This window comes from Neodiprion pinetum, chromosome 5, assembly GCF_021155775.2.
Source record: "Neodiprion pinetum isolate iyNeoPine1 chromosome 5, iyNeoPine1.2, whole genome shotgun sequence".
Lineage (NCBI taxonomy): Eukaryota > Metazoa > Arthropoda > Insecta > Hymenoptera > Diprionidae > Neodiprion > Neodiprion pinetum.
In genome coordinates this window covers 15113257-15140727 of record NC_060236.1, presented here as the reverse complement: position 1 = coordinate 15140727, position 27471 = coordinate 15113257, and the positions used below count along the sequence as shown (strand labels likewise).

Below are 27471 nucleotides of genomic sequence, written 5' to 3'. Positions count from 1 at the left end.
CATAGTTCTGCGATTGATGCAACATCTGGCTGCCACAATATTTTTAGGAATATTATGTTTTTAATCTTTATCATTGGTCTTCAAGTTCAAATAAATTAAAATGAACTGAAAGTATTATTTTCGAATTTGCTGGAATCAAAAATAAGTTCAAAAGAACATAAGGTTAAAATTTGTAATGTTAATATAACCACGCATACACAGGAAACCTGACGTCTGTAATGTCAGCAGAACCATGTTGGAAAAATCGATTCTTACAGATACCATAACTAGGTGCTCTTTAGGTGCTAATTAGGTGTCCTATTCAAAAATTAGATGCTCGATTCTATTACCGATAAGAAAGATTCTTCACTCTGAGCTGCTGACCCAATGTCATGCTAGTAGCGCATAGTCTGAAAATGTCCAATATTGGTTATGGTTTTCCATTGTTATGGTAGTCTAAAAATGACTGCGCAAGAGTTAGGTGCTCTTTAACTCGAATTCATTGTCTTAAAAAATGTATTTACACTTCAAAAAATCGTTAAATAATAGCGGTAGAATAAAAATGGTTGACTCAGGAATTAGGTGCTTTTTAGGTGCTGATTGCCTGATTTAAGAGCTTTTAAATACCAGTGGTGACAATTTCTGATTTTCAATCCTTAGTAAAAAACAAAAAAAAAAAAAACCATCCTTAAAATTCATTGCAGCGATTTCTTTTTTATGGCAAAATGTTCAGCGATCTAAGAGCTAACCGGACATGAATGATTTGATTTTTGAGATACTGCCCCCTAATAACCCCCTGTTCCAATTTGTTTCCGATCATCAGAAAACTACCCTTCAAATTCATCGCAGCGAATTTTTTTTTTACAGCAACTCACACAACATGCCAGTACTCATCGTTTTGAATTTTGTTTTCTCCTCTCATCGTGATTGGGCGTGGATATATCCATAGGGGTTGTTTCTACGACATTTTTTCCAATGTATTTCAGGAGTTCCTAATTAGTTCCTAATTCTTACATGATCAAAATGATTAAAAAAATTTTTTTTTCTGTGGCGGGGCTAGCTTTTCGGTAAGCTGATCCCCCCACTTTACAAAATGGATTTTCTCGTAACAGAAACGAGCTCAAAAATCGCGGTTTGCGGCATTGTAGAACGCATAAATAGCTCCTTAATCTATGATTTAAAAAAAATTTTTGGAGCATGTGGAGAGGGCAGCTTTTTGGAGGTGTAATCTTTGTATTGTTCTCAAAATAAGCAGGATACCGCGCTCTATCCATATCTGAACCTCAAATTTCTGTACTCCTAAAGGCAACTGAAATATTAAAACCAAAATTTTCAAAAAATCAAAAAAGTTAATAAAAGTCAGAAAAAAGTCATTTTTATGGCGATTTATGAAAATTTGAATGTCTTACTCTAGGTCAAGAAATCAGGACCTATATAGAGGTGCCCGTTCATGCTGGACCTTGAATTGGAAAATTGGTATTTTTTTTGTTTAAGCACCGATTTTGCACAACCTAATAATCGCGCAAGGAGGGAGGTTTGGAATTAGATTAGGGATGGAATGAACCACCCAATCTTCGATTTTCCAAATCATCCGTTGAAATTGAGTATTGTTTCAAAGCCGTTAAAAGAACGGTTTTTCGTCTCCAAATTTGAAATTAAAAATTCGGAAACAATTTCATCTTGTAGGAAATTTTATAGCAAACATGAAAAGTGCTGTACATTTTTATGCTCAGAGCCGTCATTTCGGAATTATTTCAATTAAACTGATGGGAAAACTTTGGATTTGCACTAGCGGAATATTTTTTTTAATTTGCCGTCACATTCAGCCCGGCGCACATCGATATTCTCAAATGTTACATTTTTTGGGAAATACTCAAAAAAAAAAAAAAAAAAAAATGCGATCTTTCATTTGGTCAAATCATTAGTTAAAAGCTGTTTGGATGACTGGTCTAAAACGCACTTTAATCTAAAAAAACGTTTCAAAAGTTGTAAAAATTGAGTTTGAGATTTGCAACTTTTTAACTGAGCTTCAAATGATACTCCAAAGAAATCAGATGATGGATATTGAGATACCTTTATTATTTAGAAATTAAATAATTCAAAACTGTCTGAAGAATATTTTTCACTGCAGATTTCTGTGTAAAAAGTTACCCCAAGCAAAAAAATCACCAGCCGGGTGACTTGCTCCTTTAACATGACGATACATTGCATCAGCAAGCTTACGTAAAACTTAATTGCGAATGATATGAAATGTAGCACCTAATTTTTTATAGTATACACAATCAGTACCTAAAGAGCACATAATTCCTGGGTCAACTATTTTTTTCTACCGCCATTATTTGACAATTTTACGAAGTGGAAATGCATTTTTTAAGATAATGAATTCAAGCACTTAATTTTTGAACAGAGCACCTGAAGAGCAACTAATTCTTGCATAAAGAAATTTTTTCCATACTCAATATTCCGCGTCTTTAGACTATGTGCTGCCAGGATGACATTCTGTCAGCAGCTCAGAGTGAAAATTCTTTTTTATCGGTAATGGAATCGAGCACCTAATTTTTGAAAAGGACACCTAATTAGCACCTAAAGAGCACCTATTATGGTATCTGTAACGATCAATTTTTCCAATATGGTTCTGCTAACATTACAGACGTCCAGATCGAACACAGGGCAATTTTTATCGACATTTATTCGAATTTGAACAAATTAGATTTTTTAAACATAAATACATATCTGCAACTTTTGAAACTAAAAACCAATTTCAATCTCTAAGACATTGAAATTGCAAAGATGTTGTAATGAATTATTCTGTATCCCACTCATCTGATTTGATTTAGTTTACTGAGGCAAACATGTTGCATCAATATGAGGTTGAAGTTCACAACGCTAATGTAACGAGAAGTTTGATGAAAAATCAGTTATTCAAAGAGTTCTGGATTGTTTGAATAATGGGTGGGGATAAAAATGTCGTAAGATCAGAAAATAGAACGATCATAATGTTACGTCTGGTGTTCCACCACACATCTTTCCTCATCTTCTTCGACCAACTCTACCTGCTAATTCTTCCACATTCCTTATAGTAACATTATAGTCTCCATCCTGTCCTATTTCCATCCAGCCTCGCACTACTCATTATCGCCCTCAATTCACTTATTCTATTCCCCACTATTCTGGATTCCAGCACCTTTCGTGTACTCACAATTTTTGTCCTAAAACACTTCTATTTTATTGTTCATCAGATATACTTCAATCCCAACGTTCGTGTAATCGACCTCTATTCCATCCTACATGAAATATACAGTGAAACTTCGTAATAGCAGACATCTTCGGGACTAGTAATATTATCCATTATTGAGGAGTGTTCGCTATTCAGGATAATATTAACGTGTGAATTGTGCTTCTGGAGATTTTTAGACTGTCTCTTGTAAAGCGGAATCCGTTGTTGGGAGGTGTCCGTTAAGAGAAGTTTCACTGTATGCCAATTCCAATATTCAGACAATCCACTTTGTTCAACTATACATTTAAATTCCTCACTATTCCAATAAAGCATTTATACATTCAACCATAAACCTTCCTTGAATCAATTCTTACTTCTTCCTCCATTCTTTTACTCAAGAGCAGTGACGAAATCAGACCCAAAGATACCTGAAACAACATATCGAGTGGGTATAGAAACGTATCGATAGCCGTTCGTCAATACCTCCCCTCTATCCTATAACAACAATATTGGATTTACAAAAACACGAAGATCCATTATTATTTATAGATTTTCAAAATGTTGAAAATCAAAGTGAAAAGATTTTAAAATGTTGAAAGCCAAAGTATGAAATCGTCAGAATGAATGCAAATATAGCAAGCAAAAATAGTATCGTCAGAAGTCTAATGATTCTATATATTATGGTGTACTACTTTACCTCTTTACATTTTGACTTTTCTTTATTTCGATTTTCTACATCTTAAACTTCTATGAATTGGCTTTTCCAGTCTTTGAAAATCTGATATTGTGACTCTTCTATTTTTTGGATGTTCTTACATTTTTATCCCTACTCATTATTGTTGTTCGTTGTTTCTGAAGTACAAGATTTTATATAGAATTACAGAACATACCACACTTTGGAATTACTGTTATAAAAGTAAAAAAGTGAACCTGATGTCTGTCTCCATTATTGGGTATTTTTCAGCAGTAATTCCTAATTTCTCACGCATCAACGCATAAAATTTTCTGACGATCCTGTTTTTTATGCGGCAGACTTAATCTTACATAATGTCAAAAATTGATTGTTTTAATGAAATCGTTTACAAAGTAGTTAGTGCATCTTTTGCAACTTGTAATCTTGCCTTCATCATTTTTGTGACTAGTTACACTTGCTTCATTGTTTTTCAACCTCTTATTTCAGCTGCTGAGCTCTCTCGATTATCAATATTCATTTATGATGATATTAATCACAATGGGAATTTGTATGCTGAATATCTAGCCTTTATATTTACTAATATTGGAAACCGTCTGCTTATTATTTAATCAATAATTGAATCTCAGTGTTTTTAAAAGTAAAGAAAAAGTGTTGTAAAATGCAATATGTTGAAGTAGGGAAAACGCGTAATTTTGGGTTGGGAAATGGGAGGAAAATTTGGAGAGTGTTTAAAACAAAATTGAGGGCCACTCTGTAACTTACATAAGAAAAATCATATATAGATGTACACGTACTTTATTTTACAGCATCCTCGTTAACTGGAAATAAGGACTCTATTTACAGCCTGGCGATGAATCCTTCTGGGACTGTGATAGTCAGTGGCAGTACCGAGAAAGTGTTGCGTGTCTGGGATCCCAGGTCATGTGCAAAATTGATGAAGCTCAGGGGGCATGCGGATAATATTAAAGCTTTGGTGTTAAACAAAGATGGTACTCAATGTCTCTCTGCAAGCTCAGACGGTACCATAAAATTATGGTCTCTTGGCCAACAGTGGTGCATACAAACTTTCAGGGTACACACGGAAGGCGTTTGGGCTTTACTAGTACGTATTGTCTTTCAACTCAGATTATCATTATCCTACTTGAGAATTTCATGAATTCTGCTAAAATTGTAAATATTAAACTCCTTTAGGTGTTTTTTTATCAAGTATCAAATTTACAAAAAACATCCATTATTTGATTTGTTTTCATGAAAAATCAACTGTCAATAATAAATGCTCTCAGTATGATTCACACATAATTTAACACGAGAATGCGTGATCAATCTTGAATCACCGAATTTCGTGCTAAAAACAAAGAATCATTTTATAATTAAATTTTCCACTAGAAATATGGAATTATGTTAAAATCAAATTTCCCACTAGAATCATTAAATTGTTTCTAAATTGCTAAATTTCCCAATGAAGACGCTAATTTACTTAAGAATCACTAGATTTTTTGCTGACCTTGGTAAATGAATAAGTCTTGACGAAAACCTTCCAAAACAACTAAATATTGCGTGAAAATAACTGAATTAATGATACTACACATTCTGGCCGTTTGGTTCAGTTGCACCTTATGTTTTAGAGAGTGAGGTCATATCAAACATAAATTTGCAACTAAAAACACTGGATTTGCTACGTCTTATTTTTGCATAAAAATTGTATAACCCAATTTTCTTAGCATGATATTGAGAATTTCGCATTATCCAAGAACTCTTGTGCAGAAATATTAAGGTGGTGCCCTGTTGGATTTCGATATTGATGTATGTATCTCCAAATATCGAAGTCCATATATCTCAAACACGAAAAGGGCTTAACAGCACTATTCTATATATAATTCTGAACAAAACCATTCCAAACTGTTTTCATTTGAGGCCGAAAAAAAGAAATAGCGAGGATTCTACAAAATCGCAATAGTAAATTTTGCAGAATTCATGTCATTTCTTTATTTCTGCGTCACACGAAAGTGCTTTGGAGTATTTTTGTTCAGGATTGTGTATAGAATGGGGCTGTTAAGGTTTTTTTCGCGTTTAGAATGCATGGACTTCGATATTTAGATATATACGATAACGTCGAAATCAACTAGGGTACCCCTGCAAGGGGGGTATTCATACCAATCATTTCCTTTGTACTATTTCGCAAAATGAAATACTTTGGCGGTATGGAATAATCATTCCTTTTAAAAATGATACATTTGCTGGCCAAGGATATCAGATCATCATGCCACATAGTGTGGCATTTACGTTAAAATAGCCAAAAAATTAAGACAAATATGTGAAACACACTTTGAAAAGTTACGAAAAGTATTTCAAGCTTTTCTAAGCGTATACTCGATATAACTATAATAACTATAAAAAAAAAAATTTTACACGAAATTAGAAAATCTGAAACATTTCTTGTAATTCTACGAACCTTTTCAAAGACCCTGAATTTATTTGATATCACTTCAGAATCAAAAGTGTCAAATGTTTATATCATCCCTCTACTGAATTTCTATTGACTGAATCTTAATACACAAATTTAGGCCACGGATACATTCAGTCATGTGATATCTGGAGGAAGAGATAGAAAAGTAATAATGACAGAGCTGAGAGCAACTGAGAAATGTACTGTTATATGTGAGGAAAATGCTCCGATCCTTAAAATGGCTATGACGCCCGATCAGACCAGCTTGTGGGTAGCAACAAGTGAATCTACCATAAATAATTGGGTATGTGAAGAGGAAAAACCTTATTTTGACCGATTCCTCATCTTCCCAATTAGCTTTTTAAGTTGAAAATTTCAACCTGGTTGCAAATTGCATGTGTTGTAGATATTATTCAGTTTAATATACTTTTATACTTAATATACTTATAAATACACTACGAGATGAAAATCTTCCATTTTTTAGGTAAAAATTTCAACTTTTCCTGTCAAGAAAAAAAAAAAATATCAGTTAATGTGTTTTTGGTAAAAATCTATGATGCTTCCGAACGTGAAATCCATTTTGCGGTAAATATTTATGAACTGCTAAGGAACATGATTGTTGGCCTTTCGAGTTCTGTAGATTCGAACGCCCAAAAAATAAGTTTATTTTTTTTTCTTGAACAGTAGATATTTTGAAGTAGGTATATTCTACAATTGTTTGAGCGGTTTGAAAATAACAGCGATTTTGAATTTTGCAAGTTCATCGTAGGAAAAATAAAAAATAGATTTATTTTTGGTCTAAAAAAGTAGCAATTTTTTGTATGTTCTGAAATTTTTAGTGGAATTAAAGTAGGATTATAATTGAGTCCGTAATTCCCCTAATATAAAATATATTCAGAAAATGCTAAATCCCTGGAATATTCGTACCAATCCTATTATGATGCCATGTTCATGCCACTCAAAATTTTAGCATACATTGAAGAATGTCTACTTTTTCGCGCAATGAAATGTAAACAAATGAAAATTCAAAGACAAAAGATCCAGTTTAAAAACGTGATAAAATTGATCAACGCGTTTTTTGTAACCGTTAAGGCCAAAAAATGCAGGGATTTTCATAGCATCGTGCAGGCTACAACAAAGTCAAATTGCAACCCACTAAAAATAGTAATCCTACAAAGGTAGACGAAAGGTTGCAGATCGGTTCGTTTATAACTGTGCGGAAGTTGAGACTTTTTATTTTCACATTTCTTTTTGATATGCAGACAATTACTCAAAAAGACTGGCAGTGTGGTGACTATTGCGAAGACGCAATGGGGAACGGAGGTGGTTTGAGGACTATGGGACCACGTAACTCGGACCCTGCACAAAAAATTATAGGTGGTGCTGCAGTTAGGCATTGTCATGTATTAAATGACAGAAGACACGTTTTGACTCGGGACACTGAGGAGAATGTGGCGCTTTATGATGTCTTGAAAGCTGTCAAAGTCGTTGATCTTGGACGAGTAGACTTTGAGCAGGAAGTGAAGAAGAGAAATAAGACTGTATATGTCCCTAACTGGTTCAATGTCGACCTCAAAACCGGGGTCAGTTGCTATTCCAATTATTACCTGCATATTCGTCCAGAATAAAATTTTACTTTGTATAGTGACAGTGATTTATTGTCGTTTAGTAACCAAAACTATCGTACTGTTTGACAAATTTGATCAAAGTTTCCTGTGCCCTGACGCTGAGCGACTATCGTAGTTTGTGAACAGATACTAATAATACTCTTTTAGCTTCAACGAATATCAAATTACTTAGATTTTGGCTCGGAAATTGAAATGAAAAAATATTCGGCATGCATTCATTTGACAAGTCTCTTATTTTTGGTTTCACTGCCTGTCGAATTTCAGTTGTCTGATGAATGATCCGTATCTTGTTTTGTTCGATAAATCATTACTGATCATTGTTTAAATCCGTTTTATCGCATTTACTGCAAGATTTTTATTGTCGTTTATAGATGCTGACAATACACTTGGGCCAGGACGAAAATGACTGTTTTTCTGCATGGGTGTCTGCAAAAGAAACGAACTTGGCTGACAACGATGCTGTTGACCAAAAAGGTACAAAATATTGTTGAATTCAAAATTCCGTGTCATTGGTATGTTGACATTTTTAGGCTTCAATTTTTTATATTCAAGTTGTACATTACGCTGTCGAGTGTCACGGCAACTGAGATATGATAGAAGAAATTTGTCTTCAACTATTGGTTTGCGATCAAGACTATCAATTAAATTCGTAACAACTTTTACTTTAATTTATGCACCTTGAAATATTAATCTACACCCAATTGGAATTGAATTTTCGACACTTAATGTTTTTTCCATTCTAATCATTTCAATGAAGGTCGGTTACTGTCTAGTTCCGCTTTTCAACTAAAGCTTACATCTATGATTTATATCTGATTGTTTCTGATCTTTTTTCGGTTTTTAACTCTTAAGACTTCAAATTTTTACGAACCTGAAGATAGTATGGTAAACGTATCGAAATATTTTTAGAAAATTCGCCAATTTACAATTTGACAATAACTTTGAAGGTGTTGAATTTGTTTTGGTTTGTTACAACGTAGTGAATTTTATACCATCCCGATATTGGGAAATAACAATTTTTCGTTAAAAGGCATCGCTCATCAATGCTAAAAATTTCAACGTCAACCATTTTTTTTATACCGATTTGACATTCTGCTTATGGCTTACTCTCGGTTATATAAAACTTTGAATTCTTGAAAATCTTGAAAAGGGACAGACTCTAATACAAAATTCATCATTTCTCATCTATTTTCACTGTTGTTAAAAACCCCGATTTTTTAATGGGTGTAGTTTTTCGAAGACAGCAATTTTTGAAGTTCGTAACATGAAGTTAAAAAAACTTTCGTTTTAAATCGCTATTCTAAAACTTGAACTTTATATGATACATACTCGGATAATTGAAAGATGCTGGACCTCAACGATAACGTGCCGGGAGTCACGCTGACTGTTGAATGTCATATACACCCAGACACAGCAGTTGAATCTATAGTTTGCTTAGTGTGCAAAGAATTGTGGATCAAAAGTGACTTCGTAAGATTGCTACCAAAAGAAATGAGATCTTAGAATATGGGAGACGAGAGTATGGAATGTGTGACTTCTTAGTGTGCGAAAAATTGTGGTTCAAATGTGACTTCGTAAGGTTGCTATCAAAAGAAACGAGATTTCGGAATATATGATGCTCATCTGGACATGACCTCCAAGTGTCAACAGGGAGATACTGATAATTATTCCTTACGTGATTCGTTCATTACTAAAGCAGTGCTTGCATATTACGTAAATATGTACCGTTACCTAAACCAGTCAAGAGCCAAATATAAAAAAGTCATACCAAGATAACATGCAAGTAAAAGAGAACAGCAAAGACGGTGTGAAAGATGGGAATGTTACTTTCGAGGCTGAACCGCCAAAAATACTGTATTGGCCCGAATACAATTAGACCCCAAATTTTTTACCTCTGATTCAGGACTTTTTTTTTGGATCCGAATGTAGGTCAAATTTCAGAAGCAAACTACCTATTATCACAGGTGGATATTTATTTATAATATTGCAGTTTTTTTTAGAATATACTACATATTACTACATAAATTGAACTTGAGTCAAACAAAATTAGACATGGTTTTAGGTACATTTCTATCAGCAGAGTTTTCATCGGTGTCCTTCCCAGTTGCTGAGGCTTTGACAGAGCTCTTCTCGGTCATTGAACTTTTGTTTTCTGGGATGGGAGCATCTTCATTTTCCCAGAGCACGTCATCTTCAGTTCCATCCATTTCGTTGCTTATGCAGTATTTTTTGAAGCCTGCGACGATAGTTTCACTTTTAATAGAATCAGATTGCCAGGCAGTTTTTATCTATTGCAACAATAAAGGAACAAACGGTTTCCATATTTTTCCAGTCCGTGTAAGAGTCCAAGATCTGCTTCCAAGCATCCAGTTCGTATAACCCTTCAGCTTGCCTTTGAAGGGTTTGTTCACCATTGTCCAGGACTTGTAACTGACAAGTAAACTGCCTGAGGTTCCCCCTCCCCCCGATTTCGACAATTTGAACATATGTTCAAATAAAAAACATTGAAAGAAATCGGAAAGTTAACATGGAATGGTTTGTATACCATTGAAGAAATTAAAGTTACCACCACTATCAAGGTATTCACCCCTTTAAACCGTTCTTCCGCCGATAAAAAGAAATACGTATCGCTTATATTTTGATGGAGAATAACATATCCTCAAATGGTCGAAATCGGGGGGGGGGGGGGGGGGGAGCACCTCAGGCAGTTTCCTTGTGAGACAAAATGCCTCCTGAGATGATGATTAAATCTGACTTTAAATTTTGGATTTGACTTTTTACGGTGACAGTTGTGTGCCCACGGAAAGCATCTCGAACAAACATTACCCTCCAACTCAGCAGAGCGGCAGGTCGCTTATCCCATACCACTCTCAGCCAGTCTTGCACTAGATCTTCAGACATCCACCTATTGTCTTGGCAGCGAACGTATATTTCAAGTGGTAGCGTTTCTTTCGGTACCGTTTGCGTTTTGGTACAACGTGCGGTGGAAGTTTAGTGCTGTCAGTTAGCACCACCAACATTACAATTATCCTTAATTTCTTACTTCCAGAGCTTTTGATGAGTACGCTCTTTGCACCTCTGACCGTCGTATTTGATGGCATATCAAAATATACTGGTGTCTAGTCAGCACTAACCATTTGGCCAAGTAGATAGTTGTACTCTTTCCTTAATTTTAATACAAATCGCTGGTACTTGACTACGTTTTTTTTCGAAATCATTGGCTAGGCACTGGGCGAGAGGTGTTCTTTACCGTACAGTTAAACCGTGTCTTCTCATCATACACTTACACCATCCCATACTAGTTTTAAACCGCATTCGTGGAATACTCATGGAACTATTTCCAATCCCTTGAATTGTATAACTCCGTACGTAATTGCCAAACCTTGCATTCTTTTTTCGCGCACAAAGGCTGCGACTCGATTATCCAATTCTGTATAGAAATCCGGCAGAAGCCGGATCTATGTGCTCTAAAACAGTCGCATACATTTTTTCTATTATATCGTATTTTAACACGGCTCGGCAATTGTTGGTGTTTTCGGCTTCCCGCACAACCATTAGTTTGAAGTTCGCATTATAACTATGACGAACTTTTTTTTGTACCTGATTTGTCTGTGAAACCCGAGACTTCACTCTATATGCACTCCGAACATTGATTTTTCACAATTCTCAATTATTACACGCGTGAAATATCAAATTAACAACTTGTTTACCCCGACTTCAGACTGATGCTTCGAAAAATTGAAGTTTGAATCTTCGATCTTCGAGATTGGGCACGCGCACTGCGCGAATATGCGTAGCATTGCTAAAATATTAGGATTATCGATCGATAACGAAGTTTTCAGTTGATAATGCTAATTCCCTACAAAGTCCCGAATATAAGTCTAGTACGGTTTTTGAGGGTAAGATCTCTTACCAAAAACCACGACTTATATTCAGACCAATACAGTAATTTCCAGATGAAGTTATGTGACAAATTAAAAAGCAAAAATAGTCTATTGATTGAAAAATTTAACACTAACAGAAACATCGCATTTTCTCAGGTTGTGAAATCTGGCAATATAAGCAAGCAAAGGTATAATGGACAATAGCTTTAATCAAGTTAACATACCCTCTATGATTATAGAGTGTAGTTGAAAAGATAATATAGATAATGTTGAGAAGGAAATAAAGAAAAAAATCATTGCTAAAACACCTGTAATTGCTACATACAAAAAAGTGAATAAGAATAAAATCATTTTGAAATGCCTTGGTGGAAACGAAATTAAGAACCTCATGGAACAGCAGTGATCAATGAATAGTATAAGGTCACGATCGACAAGCAGAAGAGTCCTTTAATAAAAGTTATAGGAATTAATGCAGATTTCGATTATAAAAATGACTCATTAGAAAAGGAAATCATCGAGAGAAAAAAGTTTTATGATCTGCAAGATAAATTAAGAATGCCGAATGTCCAAAGTACTAGGAAGCTGAACACAAAGTCGCACACGGGAACCCTTGAAGTAAACAGAGAAGTATATTCTGTCTTCATGAACACAAAAAGAATATACGTAGGATGGCAAAGTTGTAGAATAGTAGATGAATTTAATCTAAACAGATGTTTTAAATGCTACGGCTATATCGACTTTTCTAAAAAGCACTATAGTGCAGGTAAGTGTTACAAGTGTGCTTGTGACCACGGCGAAAGTAACTGTAACAGTAGCATAATTAACTACGTGGTTTATCTCCCTGTAAATGAAAAGTATAACTTAGGCTTGAGCACGAGTCATAAATGTACTGAAGGGGAAAAATGTGGCTCCTATTTATGATTTTTGACAAAAGTGATCAAAGAGACGGATTACCCATATAATAAACCCCTAGGAAGACATATGAGTTTATTGTGTGGAAACCTACCTGTGTTGCCACACGATCGGTATTGGCTTATCGCCTCGTTCTCGGGCCTAGGATTGCCAGGTAAGCCTAGAGAATTTCGAGGCTTACCACGAGATAAGTTATTCAATCAGGTGGATTAATTGTCAGGTGGTCTTTTGTTTATTGCGAATAAAGTAAAGATTAAAAAATGGACACGCAGGAAATATAACGTAAGCATCGGTGTGGCTTGAGGATAAAGACAGCCTGGTGAAAAACCACGCGTAAGATGTGTAAGACAAAGCAACCTATGCGGACGACTCGTAGTCCACGTTATCAGCGGTGGTGCATCTCAGCTGACGATCATGAGGAACCTGGCTTACTTTGAATGTACGTCTGGGATTTCCCATGACAAGTTGATATACCAACAAGGGTAGCAGGAAAAGTGAAGACGCTAGCAACAAAAATCCTAAAAATAGCCGTGACAAGTAATCTGGCTCAATTTCATATTGTCGAGGGTTCAGTCATAGATGGTAAATTGTTTAGAAAAGCTACCAATCAGGCAGTCACGATTATGTGATGAAGAAGCTGGTGACGGTGGTATTGCTCTAATTAAAGAAATCATATTTAATAACATTGATTATCTTAATAAAAATATTATCTAAGTAAAAGAAATCTCGATCATGTATCCGAATATTAGAAGTTTGAACTGCAATTTTGGACAAATGTTGATGCTACTTCAAAGCTTGAACCAAATCATTTGTGGGTGCAAGTCGTCGGAATTGTGGAAACGTTCATTGGAAAATGAAAAGATGACCTTGGCAGACGTACTAGACATCGTGCAAGTGCTCGATGGCACAAGCCAAGTTGACGAGTAGGGAATCGGTCACAAGGATTTCTAACAAGTCGCCAGGGATGGCTAGAGATCAGAATAAAAGTTTTAAATGCTTCGGATGCGGTCGTTCAGGTCACATGACAAGTGACAAATTTTGTCCAGCTAGGGATAAAAAATGTGCGAAGTGCAAGAAGAGAGGTCGCTACGCGATTGTCTGTAAAACGGAAAAGACGTCTAAAAACAAAGTAGAGCGGCAAAAGAAACCGAATAACCAAAACAAATAGAAGTCGGATCAAGTCAAGATGGTCGAAGCGAGGACGAGGGGCTAGTCACTCTCGATGTATGTATAGTCGCTTCTTACTACCTTATCTAACTTATTTGCTGGTGACGAGTACCGATGAGTATCGACGAGTCTTTAGATAGATAAGGCAAATAAGTTAAATAAGACAGTAAGACGCGAGTATTCTCGAGAGTGACTAGCCCCTTGGGCCAGGACAACAGCGCGGTGGACTACGCGTTCACACTGACGGCGTGGGATTCAATCAATAATGTGATCGAGAAGACAGATTCCGCTGAAGTAGGTGGAATATCAATGGCCATCGTAGTCGATTCGGCATCAGCGTGAAATATTATAAGTCATGATACGTGGCAATGGTGCAAAAAGCAAGGTATAAGTTGCGTTTCGGCAATAAGGTCTGATAGAATAGTTTTTGCATACGGTCGAAAGACAATCTTCAACTCGGGGAGAGTTTCATTGTTCTCTTAAAGTGGGGAAATACGAAGTCAAAGTTGAGTTGCTAGTAGTCCATGATTCAACAAAATCTGTGACGAGTTATAAAACGGTAGTTGAGCTACAGGTAACACAAATCGGGACAGAACTTCAAGTATATAGCATTAGAGAAGTCGATGATAAATTGTTTAACGGCATTGGCAAAGAGAAGTGAATTCGAACATGTTTTTGGTGAATAGAAAAATTAACGACGGTGCCAGGAATCGAATCTGGTATCTAGAAATGCTTTGCGGGAGACGTACTCCACTAGACCACCTTCGGCACAACAGCCGCCCCCGAAGCTCCGCGCCAGGACGTCGTATGCGTACCTCAATCATGTGAACTCTAAATCCAGGGGTAATTACTACTCGAGCAAGGACAGCTCCTGCGACGACCTTGGAAGGGGCGAGGATCGAGGTCCTCCTAGACCGCGGTACAGAGGGGCTGCAGGCGGCCTCGACGTCGATAGTGCCGGACCCTGGTAGCAGGGGGTACCTCCACCATCGCCTGCCGTGATCAAAGGCCTTCAAATAATGATAATAATAAAAACGACGACGACGACGACGACAATAATAATAATAATAATAATAATGATAATCGGACTTCCGTTTCCGTTTTGAATGTGAGTGACAGGTGTGCGAAAGAGTGCGAGAAAAAAGGAGAGAATTTAGCAGGATAGCAAAGGTGAGGAGAAAAGGAAATAGGGCAGAGAAGGAGCGGGGAAGACATAGACGGGCGGTCGGGTGAAGGGAATAGGGAGGCAGGGATAGAAGGGAAGGGCGGGGGAAAAAGAAAGAAGGGGGAGAGTTTTGAGGTTAGGCAGAAAGAGCAGGCGGACGGCAACGACTCGGATAAGATAGGAATAGGCAGTGACACCTAGGGAGTAAGAAGGGGGATAGAGTAGACAGGTAGGCGGCGGATAGATAAGGTACGGAGCGGTGAAGGAGAGAAAGAGTATGAGTAACGCGGGTGGCCAAAAAGAAGGGGCGAACAGGGAAGAGGAGGAGAAAAAGAAAGGTAGGCCGGGGGCAGTAGCAGCGTTAGGGAGGGATAGGAGGCATAGCCTGGGATCGTCGGCGACGGTGCTAGACTTATGGAAGAGAAAGCGGGAGGAGGAAGGGGAAAAAGGGGAGGAGGAGGCAGACGAGTTGCAGGAAAGAGAAAGAGTATTTGGGAAAAGCAGGAAAGTGCACCGATCGCCGGAGGGTAAGACAGGGGAGGAAGGGAAGGTAGAGGGAGGGGGTATACAAGATATGTTAAGGTTGATTAGGGAAGAGCTAAAGATAGGTCTAGAGGAGGTCAAAGGGCAGGGAAGGGGGATCAGGGAAGAAGTGGAAAAGATTAAAGGCGAAATGGCTAGAAGGGAAGAGCAGTGGGAAGTAGAGAGGGGGGAGATGAAGGAAATGATAAGGGATCTAGGTAAAAGACTAGAAGAGGTAGAAGAGCGGAGAGGGGGTGAGATGGAAAGGGTAAAGGAGAGGCTGATAGAATTAGAAAAGAAGAGTGCAGAAGGAGGGGGAGAAAGGCAGGTACAGGGAAATGCGGAAGTGGCGCAGGTAACAATAGATAGATTAAAAGAGATGGAGTGGGCCATAGAGAGGAAAGAAAGGGAAGAAAGAAGGGGAAATATAGTATTGAGAGGAGCGAGACTTGAGAAGGGAAGAGAAAAGGAAGAGTTGAAAAAGATTTTGCAGCTGATAGGGGTAGAGGTTGAGGTAAAGGATATGTGGGAGGTAGGCGCGAAAAAGGGGGGAGAAAAGGGGATATGGATAGCAAGACTAGGAAATAGGGAGCAAAAGAGGCAGGTAATGGGAAGAAAAAGCCTACTCAAAGGGAGGAAGGAGAGAATAGACGAGGATCTCACCTGGGCAGAGAGAAGAATGAAATGGAAGTTGAGGGAGATAGCAGCTATTGAGGAGAGAAGGGGAAACAGAGTAAGAATAGGTTATGCAAAGATCTGGATAGAAGGGAAAATGTGGAAGTGGGATGAGATAGGAGAAGTGCTTAGGGATGGTACAGGGAGAGCGAGGGAAGGGAAGCAAAGGGAGGGGAGGGGAAAAGTAGGGGAAAGCGATAGGGAAAGGTCAGCAAGCGAGGAAAGACAAGAGGGAAGTATAGAAGCACAGGAAAGGGTACGTAGGGAAAGGCAGTCGGGGGAATGGGTAGTGGGGGGGGACAGAGGCAGGTGGGGAGGGAGATAAGGAGGAGAGAGAGGGGAGTAGGCGAGACAGAAAGGGAGGGGTGGAAAGTAGCTTTTTGGAATGTGGCGGGGCTCGCGAGAAAGGATGAAGATTTCTGGAGGGGGCTAGGGGAGTGGGATGTAATATTTCTAATGGAGACATGGATAGAAATGAAGGGGTGGGAAAGGATTAGAAATAAGTTACCAGTAGGGTATAAATGGGAAGTGCAGTATGCGGTTCGAAAAAATAGGAAGGGAAGAGCAATAGGCGGAATGCTGTCAGGGGTAAGAAGGGAGATAGTAAGTGGGGAGGGAGGGAGGGAAGAGGTAAAAGAGGGCATGATAGAAAGGAAAATAAGTGTAGGGGGGGAAAAATGGGTAGTAGTAGGAATATACGTAAATGGGGACCTAAAAGAAAAGATAGGGGAATTGAAGGAGCGGGCAGAAGAGATAGAGGGAGGGGTAAAAGTGTTAGTGGGGGGTGATTTTAATGCCAGGACAGGGCAGGAGGGGGGAGGATGCTGGGGAGAAGGAGAGGAGGAGAGTAGGAGTAGGAAATCAAAGGACAGGAAAATAAACTCGGAAGGTAGGCAGCTGGTGCAATTTTTAGAGGAGACAGGATGGACAATAATGAACGGGAACATAGAGGGGGATGAGGAGGGGGAATTTACGTATGTAGGAGGGGCAGGGGTGACAGTGATAGACTACGCTATAGGAGACATCGAGGTGAGGGATAGGGTCAAAAGGATAGAGATTGGGGATAGGGTTGACTCGGATCATCACCCGGTAATAGTGTGGTTGAGGGGGGCAGTGGCTAGGACAAGGAAGAGAAAAAGAGTAGGGGGAACTAATAGAGGAGACTGGACGGAGGAGGGTAGGATGAGGTTTAGAACAGAAGTCAAATGGGAGGGGATAGGAGAAGTGGATGTAGGGAAAGAGATAGAGAAAAGAATAAGGGAGTTTAGACGAGCCTTAGATGTAGGAGGGAGGGGGAGGGAAGCGAAAAAGGGATGGTGGGACGAGGAATGTAGGCGAAAAAAAGCGGAAGTTAGGCAGAGTCTAAGGAAATGGAGAAAGGGGGAGGGGGAAGGGGACGCGTATAGAAAGGAAAGAAGGGAATATAATAGGCTATGCGAGGAGAGGAAAAAGAAAGAAAATGAGGGATTCATAAAAGAAGCAGCGGAAGCAAGGACAGAAAGCAAGGTATGGGAGATAGTTAATAGGGAAAGAAAGAAGTGGAAGAGGGTGAATGAAGAAATAGGAGATCAGGAGTGGAGGGAGTATTTCATGGGAGTATTAGGCGGGGTAGAAAGCAAGGTAACAGAAGGCGGGGAGTCGGTAAATAGGAAGGGGGACAGGGAAGGGGAGCTGCAGAGGGAAGAGATTAAAAAGGTGATAGGAAAGCTGAGGGATGGAAAGGCACCAGGGGGGGATGGAATAGTTAGCGAGGTATGGAGGTATGGGGGGGAAGAAATGGAGCAGTGGATATGGAAAACATGTAACAGAGTTTGGGTGGGGGAGGGCTGGCCAGAGGATTGGAGGGAGGGATTGATAGCGCCGATAGTTAAGAAGGGGGAGGGGAAAAGGGTAGAAGAGTATAGGGGGGTGACTTTGATGCCAACTCTATATAAGGTGTATGCGATGGCATTAGCGGATAGGTTAGAAAGAGAGGTAGAAGAAAAGGGCTTGATACCGCAAAACCAAACGGGTTTCAGAAAAGACATGGGCACCATTGACAATATATATGTTCTTAACTATTTAATCAATAGGCAGGTGGGAAAGGATAAGGGAAAGATGGTGGCGTTTTTTGTGGACCTGAAAGCTGCTTTTGATTCAGTGAACAGGAAGGTGCTGTGGGAGACTATGGAAAGGAGAGGGGTGAGGGAAGGGCTAAGGGTAAGGATAGAGGAAATTTACAAGGAAACAAAGAGTCGAGTAAGGAGCGGGGGTAAGCTAGGAGAGGCGTTTTGGACAGCGAGGGGGGTAAGGCAGGGATGTCCGCTCAGTCCGCATGTGTTCAACCTGCTGCCGGCGGACTTAGAAGAGGAAATGGGGAGAGGGAGAAGGGTTGGGGGGGTGGAGCTAGCCGGCGGCAGGGTATGCACGTTAGCTTATGCGGATGATATGGTGTTACTAGCGGAAAGTGAAGAGGAAATGGAGGTAATGATTAGGAAGTTAGAAAGGTATATGGATAGGAAAAGGCTGACGGTAAATGTAGGGAAATCAAAGATTATGAGATTTAGGAAAGGAGGCGGTAGAAGGAAAAACATAGATTGGAGATGGAAAGGGAAAAGGATAGAGGAGGTGAAAGAGTTCAGCTATTTAGGGTATAGAGTAAAGTGCAATGGGGGACAGGAAGCACAGGTGAAGGAGAGAGTACGGAAGGCAGGGGTAGTAATGAGGCAGGTATGGGGAATAGGGAAAAGAAGGTTTGGGAGGGATTGGGAAAAAAGGATTTGGTTATTTGACAGGCTAGTATGGACGGTAATAGAGTATGCATCGGAGATATGGGGGTGGAGAGAGTGGAGGGCGGTCGAGGCGGTACAGGATAGATTTTTGAGATGGACATTAGGAGTGGATGGGAGAACACCGGGATATTTAGTAAGGGAGGAACTACAGAGGGAGAAACTAAGGATTAGGGCAGGGAGAAGGGCATGGAATTTTGAAAGGAAGCTGGAGAGAGGGGAGGGTAGCGAGTCAGCTAGGAGATGCTGGGAAGAGATAAGGGACAAGGCAGAAGCTGGGAGGCAGGGATCGAGGTGGGAAAGAGAAAGGGAAAGTTTCTTTGCGGAAAGGGGAGCAGAGAGTAGAGAGGTAGTAGCGAGAAGGGAGAGGGGCGAGATGGAGTTTAGGGAAATAGAGGAGAGAGAGAGGGAAGAACAGAGAAAAGAGAGGTGGGAGAAAATAAGGGAATCGAGGTACAACAGATGGTACAGGCTAGTGAAAGGAGAAGGGATACCAGGATATCTGGGAAAGGGATGGGGAGAAAGCAGGTGGATAAGGGTGGCAAGATTTAGGTTAGGAAGCGAGATGAAGGAGGCAAGGTACTGGGAAGAAGAGGAAAAGAGAAGGTGTAGGGTGTGCGGCGGGGAGGAGGAAACATGGGAGCACGTATGGGAAAGGTGCGTAGGCTGGGATAGAAGGGAGGAAAGCTGGCAGGAGGTGGGAAGGGAGATGCTAGGTGAGGAGGGGGGGGGGAGAAGTCTGGATGAGAGAATTGGAAAGGATCAGGGATGTACAAGAGAATGAAAGAGTGATATATGAATGGGAAATGGAAGTCGATTAGGATAAGGACGAATTAGGGAATAGAATAAGGTAAAATAGGATAAGGTTAAGTAAAGATAAGGATAAAAAGTAAGAAAAGGATAAGAGGGAAAGTAAGGGAATGGCAAGGCAATGGCACAGGACACAGGCAATTAGAAATTAAGTAAGGATAAGGTAGGAAGTAAGAATTAGGGTAAGAATAGGTTAAGAAAACATGTAAAAAAAAAAAAAAAAAAAATATTGTAAAGGAAGAGGAAAAGGGAAGTCCTTGTAACCCCAAGGGGAACAATAAAGATTACATACATACATACATAATAATGATAATCTATAATTTTTCGATACGATTAATGCTTATTTTATTTTTTGGTGAACTTTTTTTCATTTTCGGAAATTTTTCTTCGTTTTCTGGAAACTTTTTTTCATTTTCTGAAAGCTTTTTTTTGTTTTCTAGAAACTTTTTTTACGTGTTAATTAAATAGGAAAAATGTTTTCGGGAAAACATTTTTTACGTGCTAATTAAATGGGAAAAATGTTTTCGGAAAACTTTTTTTCGTTTTCTGAACACTTTTTTTTATTTTCTGAAAACTTTTTTTCGTTTTCTGGAAACTTTTTTTCATTTTCTGAAAACTTTTTTTACGTGTTAATCAAATGGGAAAAAAGTTTTCGGAAAACTTTTTTTCGTTTTCTGGAAACTTTTTTCCATTTTCGGAAAACTTTTTTTCGTGGTAAACGAATAAATATGAATAATTGTTCAATATATTAATAATAAATAAATAAATAATTGATGAATACATGAATTTACATGGTATTCGAATTTTAAAACTTCGATCTGCTCAATATCGTATTGCTGGCGAAACGTCTCTGCTTCATGAAGTATTGCCCTGGGTATCAAACGCATATATTTACCACGGTTCTATGCCCTCGGTTCCAGCCTACGGCTAGTTTATTGCGGGGCTGCAGCACACCCTCCAAGTTCTGGTGCCCGTTTGCCCAGGTATCGGTTGCATATTACCGTCATGTCAACTCATGATCAATTTTTCAGTACATTGGGGCTAACCTCGCGTTTTTTACTACGTATTAAACACTGTGAGGTTGATCAACTCTTGGTAAGCCCCTCAGACGGTTCTTATAATCATTAAACGTGATGTTATTTATCGTTGCAGTTTTCGCATCCCTTCACACGTTTGCTCACTTTGATAATGTTGATATGTATCGTTTCGTCTTCAACCGTGGTGGTAAATGTGTATAGTTTCGCACGGATCTATCGTATTGTTGAAGGATTATCTCTGTTTGATGATGGGGTTGTCCTTACAGCAGTTCTATGCCCTCAGTTCTATCCTATGGTCAGTTTATTGTGGGGGTGGTGGTAACCCCCTCAAGGTATTGCGTCTGTTTGTCCAGGTACCAGTTGCATATTACAGTCTTGCCAACTCAACGTCAATTTTTCAGTACAATGGGACTAACTTCATGTTTTTTACTACGTATTAGGCATTGTGGTATGGACCAACTCTTTGTAAGCCTCCCCATGCGATGCTTATAATCGTTAAACGTGACGGTTTTCAACGTTGCACTTTTGGCATCCTTGACACGCTCACCCACTTTAACACCGTTGTCACATTTTTGTTTCATCCTCATCCGTGGTGGGGGGAAAGATGCGGCTGCTGCTATGAAATCTGTACTGACTCAGAGCCGTATACCTGCACATCTATACGTTGATCAATGCAAAGAATTTCACAACAGAAAATTGAAAGCCCTCAGGATGCAGCACAATATCAACATGTATTTGACACTCAGCAACTTAAAGGCGTCGATATGCGAATGTTTTAGTCGAACATCGAAAAAATAAAATGTGGATGCGGTTTACTCTCCTAGGATTTCACAAGTAGATTAATATTTTGGGTTGATTCAATGAAGTCCTACAATAGCACCAAGCATCGCACGATTCGAATAAAACTTACAGGATGCTAGCACGGAGAATGAAAAACAGCTGTATCGTAGCGTGTACAAGCCTCGGCGAATCAAACGAAGTGATCGAGCGCGGAAATTCAGTGTAGGCGATCGAGTTCGAATCAGCAAGTACAAGAATGTATTCGGAAAAGGCTATACACCCAATTGAACGACTGAAATATTCACCGTGAGTGAGGTGAAAAATACCAATCCACCCACCTACAAACTTACCGATTATCAAGATCATCCCATCGAGGGGGGCTTCTATAAGGAAGAGCTCACCAAAGTGAAATATCCCAATGCTACCTTGTGGGGAAAGTATTACGCAAACGGATGAATCTGTTCTATGTGAAGTGGTTGGGTTTTGATAATTCGCATAATAGTTGGATAAATAAAACAGACATGTAACATAATTTGTATGTATTTTCCGAATTACAATAAAAGATTTTGAATATACAAATATTTCCACATTTTATCTCCTTTGTACGCACATGTGCCATACTCTGTACTACGAAAATAATAATAATAACAACAACAACAACAACAACAACAACAACAACAACAACAACAACAACAACAGCAACAGCAACAGCAACAGCAACAGCAACAGCAACAGCAACAGCAACAGCAACAGCAACAGCAACAGCAACAGCAACAGCAACAGCAACAGCAACAGCAACAGCAACAGCAACAGCAACAGCAACAGCAACAACAACAACAACAACAACAACAACAACAACAACAACAACAACAACAACAACAACAACAACAGCAACAATAATAATGATGATAATATGCCATACGATTTTTACACATTTTATTTTTTGGAAAACTTATTTTCATTTTCAGAAAACTTTTTTTCATTTTCTGAAAACTTTTTTTCGTTTTCAGAAAATTTTTTTCATTTTCTGGAAACGTTTTTTTATTTTCTGAAAACTTTTCTCGTGGCAAACGAATAAATATAAATAATTGCTCGATATATTAATAATAATAAATAAGTAATTGTTAAGTATTTGAATTCACATTTTTAAATCCATTAAATATCGTATTGATGGTGAAACGTTTCCGCCCGATGGTGGGTCGTCCGTGGCGTCAAACATCAAATATTTACATCAATTTTACGTCTACAGTTTTATCATATAGCTATTGGGAGGCTGGGACAAACCTCCAAGGTACGGTGTCGGTCTGTCCAGGTATCAATTGCCGCTTGTCATCCTGCCAACTCAGAGCCAATTTTTTTTCTACGATCGTGCTTACTTCGTGTTTTTTGCTGCGTATTAAACACTGTGGAAGAGTCAACTCTTGGTAAGCCGTCAGACAGCGCTTATAATCATCAAACGTGATGCTATTTATCGATGAATTTCTTACACCCTTGGCGCGCTTACTCACTTTCACGCCACTGTCATATTTTTCCCCATCCTCACCCATCGTAGTGAATGTGTACAGCTTTGCTCGCAGTCCCACAAACTTTGTCATAATTTTACCATTATTTTCATCCTTCATTAGCCCTAGTTGTTTTTTGTTTTTAAGGGGAATACCATACACATTGTCGGGAGGATAGTCAGAGGTATCAAACATTGTATCTACATCACGTTTGATGATATCGTAGATATTAGGCACATTGAATTGATAAATAAGGCTGTCTGTGTCGGTATACATCAATGTGGCTTGTTTATTCGAAAAGTTGGTTTTAATATAATTATAGTGGAAATCGTAGAGAAAGATTTTTGACAGATCTAGAATTGATGCGCCGACGTAAATAGGTTTGGCGAAGTGAACTTTGACACGATTCATTTCAATGATAACCATATCAGTGCCAAATACGGTGCAGCTGTGAAAGTTTGCTCGGGCAATAAGCGTCCTCGCACCACCTCTTCCCTCCCATTTTGTGACCAATTTGACATCTTAATGATTTCGCACATTCTCCATAGTCTTCCGAACACAGCGTTATTCATGAGTTTGTAAAAGTTTTTCTCAAATTCATTCCTAGACCGCTTACGCATGTCTGTGTTGAGAGTGATGTAAGGCTCAAGCCATGGAGATTGTGCAAACTTTAAAACTCTGTGCGCTTTCGTTAATTTCAATCCTAAACTCAAACACTGTTTCAAATTTCTATAGTGCAATATATACTTTGTTTTGGGGTGAAGGGTGGTCGCGAGTTTGGCATTTTTACTACCTGGAGGAGTAAAATGTTCGGGGCAAAGAGGTAAGTCTTTGTGATCCCCGTGGAGTTCCACAGAATAGTCCAAATCTACCTCCAGAAAGTAACCGATCGACGAATCGTCCGGATGGTTCGTTATATCGATGTGCTGATACTCCCACTCGAACGAACCGATTGGCAAATGCACGCTCATAGCTGCACCGTACAGATTATTCCCGTCAAAATACGTGAGATACGATTCCGCTTTGTTTGGATCAAAATCTGTTCTCATGAATCTGTTATTGGCCCGAGCGTGTCGATTAGAACATTGTGCTACGCCGCCTCAAATGGTTCTTTTAGTAAATAACAACATTTCAGGGTTGTCTAAAAGTTGCAAATTTACATTAGTATGCTTGAGCATCGCGTCAACAGCAAGTCCCGGTACAGCGTAGTAGCGCAACGGATCCAAATCGTATGTTTTGAAGCAGCTAGCGCGGAAATTTTCGAAAATATCGGCAAGCAAAAGAACATCGGTCCTCAAATATAAATCTGAATAGTCCCCCAATGACTCTAAATGGAATTCCCCCCAAACAGTTTTCGCGTGCTCGTAATCGGTGTCTGAAATATTTGCATTGCAGAGGTGCGAGTAGAAATGCTTCTTTGCAGGTAATGGCGTTTCATCGAGTTTCCCCCAACAATCGACGTATTCATAGGGAAAAACGCGTTTGCGGGTCATCAAACTGAACTGAGTCGGGTTATTATAAAATTTACGTGTTATGCGTTTATCGGTATCGGTCAAATATGTGGAAAGTTTATCGATGCTGCTAGCCATAAATCGAAACGAATCGATGAATCTCAAGTGCATCATTGTTTCATCGACGCGTTTCGTGAAGGATATATATTTTTCCTTATTTATGGGTAGCAGTGTAATTTTACCGGGGAAAGTTGACGCGAGGGATTTTATTAAAAAGTGAGAATCGTAACCGGACAAATTGTGGAAAACTTTCGGAATTGTGTGCGACTCTCTGAAATTCAAATTACACCGATTATGAGCAGGACCACGATATTTACCCGTGAAGTGACAGTGATCGTAACACTTTCTCCTCAGGGGTAAACGGTTTTTCGCAAATATAACAATTTTTTGCGCGCATGTGACGATCGCGTTACACTTGGGTAAGAGACTTCATCGGAATTATGTTTTTGATGCGTGACTCTACTTGAATTGATAAATCCATAAGCTGTTTCATAAACCAATCTATGCAATCGACACGGCGTTTACCGTGAAACTCCGATAAAGTCTCATCGGACGCGCAATGTATATTGTACGCTACACTGTGCGGGACATGCTTTTGAATTTCACAAGTCTTACGAGTTTCAAATTCATCTACAGGTTCAGGGTTTAATATACATTCGAGATCGGCGTATACGATAAATGGAACGGTGCCTTTGTTTTGAAAATTGGAAAATACGAAATCTTTACACTTGGGAAATTCCATGCATACTTTATTTAGCATAATACAATCTTGTCGATGATTGTCGTAGGCATGTTTCACGGTAAAGTGGCACAAACAATTGTCACATAAAAACAGTCGACCATCATGATCAGACAATTGTTTGCTCACCAATCGGGAAAGATTTTTAATCCAAGCAAAGTAGAATCTCGGTGCAAACTCACCAGTCATATCGTCTTCCGGATTACTCTCAACCATTAGAAGATGGATCGTGTCAATGTTTACGCTATGCAAATTTTTACTCAAATAAATTGGCACGATGACGCTTTTATTTGATTCTGCATGATGCGAAAAAGTTTGAGATTTTATTCCATATACGTCGATTCGCAAATTATTCAATCTCTCAAGCTTTTTTACATCATGTAGAGTAGCAGGGAATTTGATACCTGTACAGTCCAACTCGGAAATATAGCGACGATAGTTGTGAGTCTTATCGGTGTGGGTGTTGACCGGGTGGAGGGCTGCTGTGACGGACCAGAGGAGGCATCCTTCGTCCTCGTTCATCACGTTCACCACCGCTCTCTTCCGTTGAATGTCTTGGGGCAGCTCGATGAATGTTGAAGCCCCCGCGGCGAGAGGCTGGTAGCGATTGATATTTACAGCGATGTTGAGGATCTCAATCATACTCCAGCCGGAATCACGTTGCTCGAAATCTTCCACCTTTGATAGCAGATCACCCCGTGCACGTGTAAACCAACCATTTATATCGCTCGATGGGAGAAGAATCGCCACTTTGGAGGTGTTGAAACTCTTAACTTCGGTAGAGATCTTTTCGTGCTTGACATTTTCGAATTTGCATGATAATATGAGCCTAACCTTCACATTTCCTTTCTCGCGCAGCATCAGCTCCAACTTCTCGGTGACGACGCGCTGCACATCGTTCAGAAAGACGTCCAAATTTTTTTGACGGAGATTTGTCACAACCCCCGTTCTGATTTGGCTGGCAAAAGCACTATTCACGTCGTCCCATTGTACACCCGCAGGAGTACCGATATTTCCACCCGTCACCACTACGCACTGCTGCAACTGCTTGATCTTCGTCACCCAAGATTGCAGGAGTGCGATCATATCATGCGAAAATACGGATCATGTTGGATCCGTATTTTCGCACCAACGGTTGTTCCTCGTTGCATGGAAATATCGCGCAGAACTTGGATATTTGCAATTCCAACATCAGTCCAATGATTGATGACAGCGTCATTATCTTCTCCGGGTGGTTGCTCTCTCAGCAAATTGTACGTCCCCTTCATCTGCTCTGCAAGTCCCATATACGCTTCGACTGCCATGACTTTAACGGTTATAGGTAACAATTGTATGTCAGAGAAATGAAAATTATAGGCTTTTGACTTGCACGTATCGTGTTAGACTGATGAGTTTGCGTCGGATGCGTTGAGCTTATATATAGGTTGATAGATCACAAGAATTTGGGAACGGTGCGCACTGCGTTCTGCGCATATCGGAGGAAAAAATGACGTCAGAGATGCGGTGCGCACTGCGTTCTGCGCATCTCGGAGGGAAAAATGATGTCAGAGACGGCTGGGTCCGCCCTTTACCCGACCCGCCATCCCTAAATTTTTGGGTTTTATTGCTCTCCCGGCTCTGCAGAGATGATGAAATTCATGTAAAAAAATGACGTCAAAGACGGCGGGGTCCGCAGTCCCCGCCCGCACCATCCCTAAATTTTTACGGTTTATTGCTCGTTTGAAGTCACCCGGTTCCGCAGCTGCATCTTGCCTAAAAGCGTGTTGGAACAGGTTTTCACCCTCTCCCCCCTCCCCCTCTCCACGAACCCACCGCCGCCTACGATGGACGCCCACCTAAGTATAAAAATCTGCGCAAATTCTGTGAGTAGAGTAGCCATGTATAGTTTCCCAAGCGTGTATGTAATGGAAATCGGTCAACGAAGTGCAGGTAGTGGGCGATGCAGGTATAAAAAATCGGGGCCCAGAGCCCTTGCCCCGAATACCTACGTTTATGACGTTCGGCGGAAAACAAGTCTCTGTGTGTGTGTGTGCGT

General features: G+C 39.6%; 1 protein-coding gene across 4 annotated transcripts in view; it reads left to right on the top strand.

The window, feature by feature from the left end:
- LOC124218598 (WD repeat-containing protein 48) overlaps window positions 1-27471 on the top strand; it is an 83351-nt gene that overhangs the window by 932 nt on the left and 54948 nt on the right. For all 4 annotated transcript variants that reach the window (XR_006883118.1, XR_006883117.1, XR_006883116.1 and 1 more), the window contains exons 4-7: window positions 4697-4992; window positions 6455-6640; window positions 7599-7919; window positions 8336-8438. Coding sequence is in view for 1 of the 4 variants with exons in the window: in XM_046625202.1 (XP_046481158.1) it covers window positions 4697-4992; window positions 6455-6640; window positions 7599-7919; window positions 8336-8438 (906 nt within the window). In the remaining 3 variants the exon portion in view is untranslated. The remainder of the gene's footprint in view (window positions 1-4696; window positions 4993-6454; window positions 6641-7598; window positions 7920-8335; window positions 8439-27471) is intronic.